Consider the following 3,731-nt stretch of genomic DNA (forward strand, 5'->3'; position numbering starts at 1 on the left):
ATATAAAAATAAATATATAATATTACGTCAAAGAACGAGCGTATAATTTACACGATGCATCCTTTCATATCCAACCCTGGCCCAATAATTTCCTGGGCTCAATTCACAATTCAACATGCAGCGTACAATTTACGACATGAACTGGGCGTACTTGTCAAACGGTCCATGGGGCCTACACAGAACCAAGAGCTGGGTCAAAGATGGTGGGCGACGTGGCCGCCGGGAGACGCAAAAGGTTTCATTAGTCCTTTTCTTTTAAAAAAAAAAAAAAAAACGTAAGAACGTATGCAGAATTTTGAACAAAATTGATCTGACTGGCTTTTCACCGATTTATTAGGAATAAAATTTATTATACAAAAGATTCCTTTTTCTTTGAGAAAAGAAGCACATATTTATGACTCTTAGATAATTTCTTTTGAATTCAGCACTTTTATTTTTAAACATTATCTAGACAAGAATAGAAAGTGATGCAGGCCAAAAGAGGCATCATAGCATCATCATTTTCTGACTAAGATTCTTCTTGGTTTGCAGTTTCCGGGACTGGAGCATCATATCATATTTGATCCCCATTTATTGAAATATCAATTTCTTTCCCTTGATTTTGACTTGTCTTTTATAGCCCTTCTTTATTTAGCCCTTATTTTATATATATATATAACAAATAACAAATGTAATTGTGTACAGAACCATTGTACAAATATTGAGAATAATTAAAAATTATTTTGGCAAGATGAGATATCCTATCTGACTGTATCGATCCAGGTGTGATGACTCCTTGCATATATCTTTTGTCTTCTTTTGGCTATAATATATATGGCTTTTCCCACACAACCATATTAACATCTCATTAGACAGAGAGAGCGAGAGAACAAGAGAGAGAGAGATGGGGAACACTGGCAAAGAATATGCTGATGGCTTCCATACCGCCGGCAAAGTTATCACTTGTAAAGGTATCAAGACTCTCTCTCTCTCTGTGTGTGTTTGTTGTTCTTTTAAATCTAAATATTTCTTGATCTTTTTCACTGTGTGTAGCTGCCGTTGTATGGGGTCCAGAAGAACCCTTTGTGATAGAGGAGGTGCAAGTTGAGCCCCCTCAAAAAATGGAGGTCCGGATCAAGATCCTCTTCACTTCCATCTGCCACACCGATCTCGGTGCTTGGAAAGGCCTGGTATGGTTCTAAAATTCCACCAAAAAAAAAAAAAAAAAGAACACCAATCTCCATTCATACTATTTTGTTTTTTGGGTAAAGAAAGGAAAAAAAAAATTACCAAACCAAATTATATATATGATCATATATCAGATATTTCTCTCCTCCTCTTCTTATTCCCTTCAATTTGCTTCTATTTTTCCTCACCATGCTTTCTTGTTGCCTGTCTCCCTCCTACTGTGATACCAGAATGAGATGCAACGTGCATACCCTCGAATCCTTGGCCACGAGGCCGCTGGGTAAGCAAATTGCCAACAATTAATATCTATATATTAACAACGTATTATAATTATGTAACGTTCTTAAGTTTGATATGAGGCTTGGCTGCATGTGGACAGGGTGGTGGAGAGCGTGGGGGAGGGCGTGGAGGACTTGAAGGAGGGGGACCATGTGGTTCCCATCTTCAATGGGGAGTGCGGCGAGTGCACCCACTGCGAATCCCCCATGACCAACCTGTGTGCCCGGTTCCGGGTGGATCCCTTCAAGAGCGTCATGGCCGGCGATGGCCGGAGCAGGTTCTCCGTCATCGATCGGGCCGGGAAGCGCCGCCCCGTCTACCACTTCCTCAACACCTCCACCTTCACCGAGTTCACAGTACTTGACTACGCCTGCGTCGTTAAAATTAACCCGATTGCACCCCTCCAAAGGATGTGCTTGCTTAGCTGTGGCATTTCTACAGGTATTTGCTATGACCTTCAGTTGATCAGTCTTATGTAGAAGCCAGTGACCGGTTGAACCATGCCTTAACTGGCCCCTTTGTTGATGCCATATTTGCATATAAACCAGTGAACTAATTAGTTAAGCAGTGATTAAAATGAGTAATCCATAGCAGTACTCTTTCCATTAGTTAAGCAGTGACTTCACATGTAAACCCTCATGGCATGGGATAATCTTATCAATTAGGGCATGTTTGGATGGTTGGACTTAATTCTTATGGGATTCATGATCCAATCATAAAAATATTAAGATTATAAACAGGTTAGGCCCTATGTTTAAGGGCATCCAGGATCATTTTTGGGTAGGGTGTCCCAAATTCTACAAGAAAAAAATAATAATCTGCTGATCAGATTATTTTTTTCTTCCTATGAGATTCGGACCAGCTCACTCAAAAATGGTGCTGGATACTTATAATAAAATATGTGGCCTAATTATTAGTTCATTATTTTTGATGGTTGGATTATGAACCTTATAAGATTTTGGATCCAATTATTCAAACAAATCCTTAAAATCAACGTTTCTATGCTGATGCTACTTGATAGTACATTGCCATGGGCAGTAGTTTTCCTTGAGAATTAACCATTATCAGTGTGGGGACCTAAGAGTAATAATGGTAGGGAATAACATGCATTTGGGTGATTGACCACTGGGTTTGATTCTTCTTAATAGTCTTTTGGGGAAAAATCTACAATTTATTGATTTTTATTATTAATCTGTCGGAAAAAAAATCTGCAATGTGGCCAGCAAAATTTCAAACATGACAACAACACACTGCTTATGTACCAAACGGCTTTTTAGAAGATATTATAGGTGTGTACTTCCCTTGTTATCTAGACAAGCAAGCGGTACGAGAAATGATATAATGTTCCACGTTCAAGCCTACTCCGAAACTGTACATGATATGCAACAGCAGGATCTAAAAAGAAACTCTACTTGAAGTCTATAAATTGAGAAAGACACCAAATTCCATGTGAATCCTAAGTAGAAATATGGTAGCAGCACTTATCGAACAGTTGCTGGGATCGGCGGCGGGAGGAGATCATGAAGAAATATGGTGGAGAAAGAAGTACCAGATTGATGGAGAAGATGATAAAACTCCAATTAATCTCCTTCTATCAACAGAACATCTAAACTCACACTTCATCTTAATATGCAACTATACCATTAATTCAATTGATGTAATAACCTTGTGAGATTATTATGTTTTCAATTCTTGTCATTCTTCTCATTAAAATCCATATTTTTCTTCCCAAAAAAGAATCTAAGTCAAATATTTATAATCTGTTTTGCGTTTGAATATATATTTGTTAAACTGAAAGGTGTGGGTGCTGCATGGAATACTGCAAATGTAAAGAAGGGTTCGACCGTGGCAGTCTTCGGGCTTGGTGCTGTGGGCCTTGCGGTTCGCAATTTCATACCATATATATTTAATTTATCAAGACAGATTTTGTAGCATTCTCTCTTTTTTGTGGTTGAAATATTTCAAACTAAACAATATTGTGCAGGTTGCAGAAGGTGCCAGACTGAGAGGGGCTTCAGAAATTATCGGTGTTGACATCAACTTGGAAAAATTTGACAAAGGTATGGTTTTGTCAAGCATGAAAAGACTAGATAAATTTGATGAGAACCTCAATGTGTTTAGATTCAAATAATGTGTTTCATTTTCTATAAAATCTTATGTTATCAAGTACTTTGCATTAATTAGAAACAAACGAGACACATCTTGTTGTATTACTTTTCTACTATGGGTTTTATGCAAGAAGTTTCAGATTTTGCTATCATACATAGGAGCATAATACCAAGCAT

General features: G+C 37.9%; 1 protein-coding gene across 1 annotated transcript; it reads left to right on the top strand.

The window, feature by feature from the left end:
• The first annotated feature begins 854 nt into the window (after positions 1-854).
• LOC140852370 (alcohol dehydrogenase-like 3) lies at positions 855-3,577 on the top strand. Its single transcript, XM_073245309.1, has 6 exons — positions 855-950; positions 1,033-1,169; positions 1,398-1,447; positions 1,547-1,887; positions 3,245-3,327; positions 3,431-3,577. Exons 1-6 carry the CDS (start codon positions 884-886, stop codon positions 3,575-3,577), a joined length of 825 nt encoding a protein of 274 aa, XP_073101410.1. The 5' UTR covers positions 855-883.
• Positions 3,578-3,731: the final 154 nt, after the last annotated feature.

This window comes from Elaeis guineensis, chromosome 11 (genome assembly GCF_000442705.2).
Source record: "Elaeis guineensis isolate ETL-2024a chromosome 11, EG11, whole genome shotgun sequence".
In the NCBI taxonomy this organism is placed as follows: domain Eukaryota; kingdom Viridiplantae; phylum Streptophyta; class Magnoliopsida; order Arecales; family Arecaceae; genus Elaeis; species Elaeis guineensis.

Excerpts from the sequence above, each read along its gene's own strand:
- LOC140852370 (XM_073245309.1), top strand. The coding sequence starts at position 884 with ATGGGGAACACTGGCAAAGAATATGCTGATGGCTTCCATACCGCCGGC. Across the intron at positions 1,888-3,244 it reads TAGCTGTGGCATTTCTACAG|GTGTGGGTGCTGCATGGAAT; the intron begins GTATTTGCTATG and ends TTAAACTGAAAG. Across the intron at positions 3,328-3,430 it reads TTGGTGCTGTGGGCCTTGCG|GTTGCAGAAGGTGCCAGACT; the intron begins GTTCGCAATTTC and ends AATATTGTGCAG.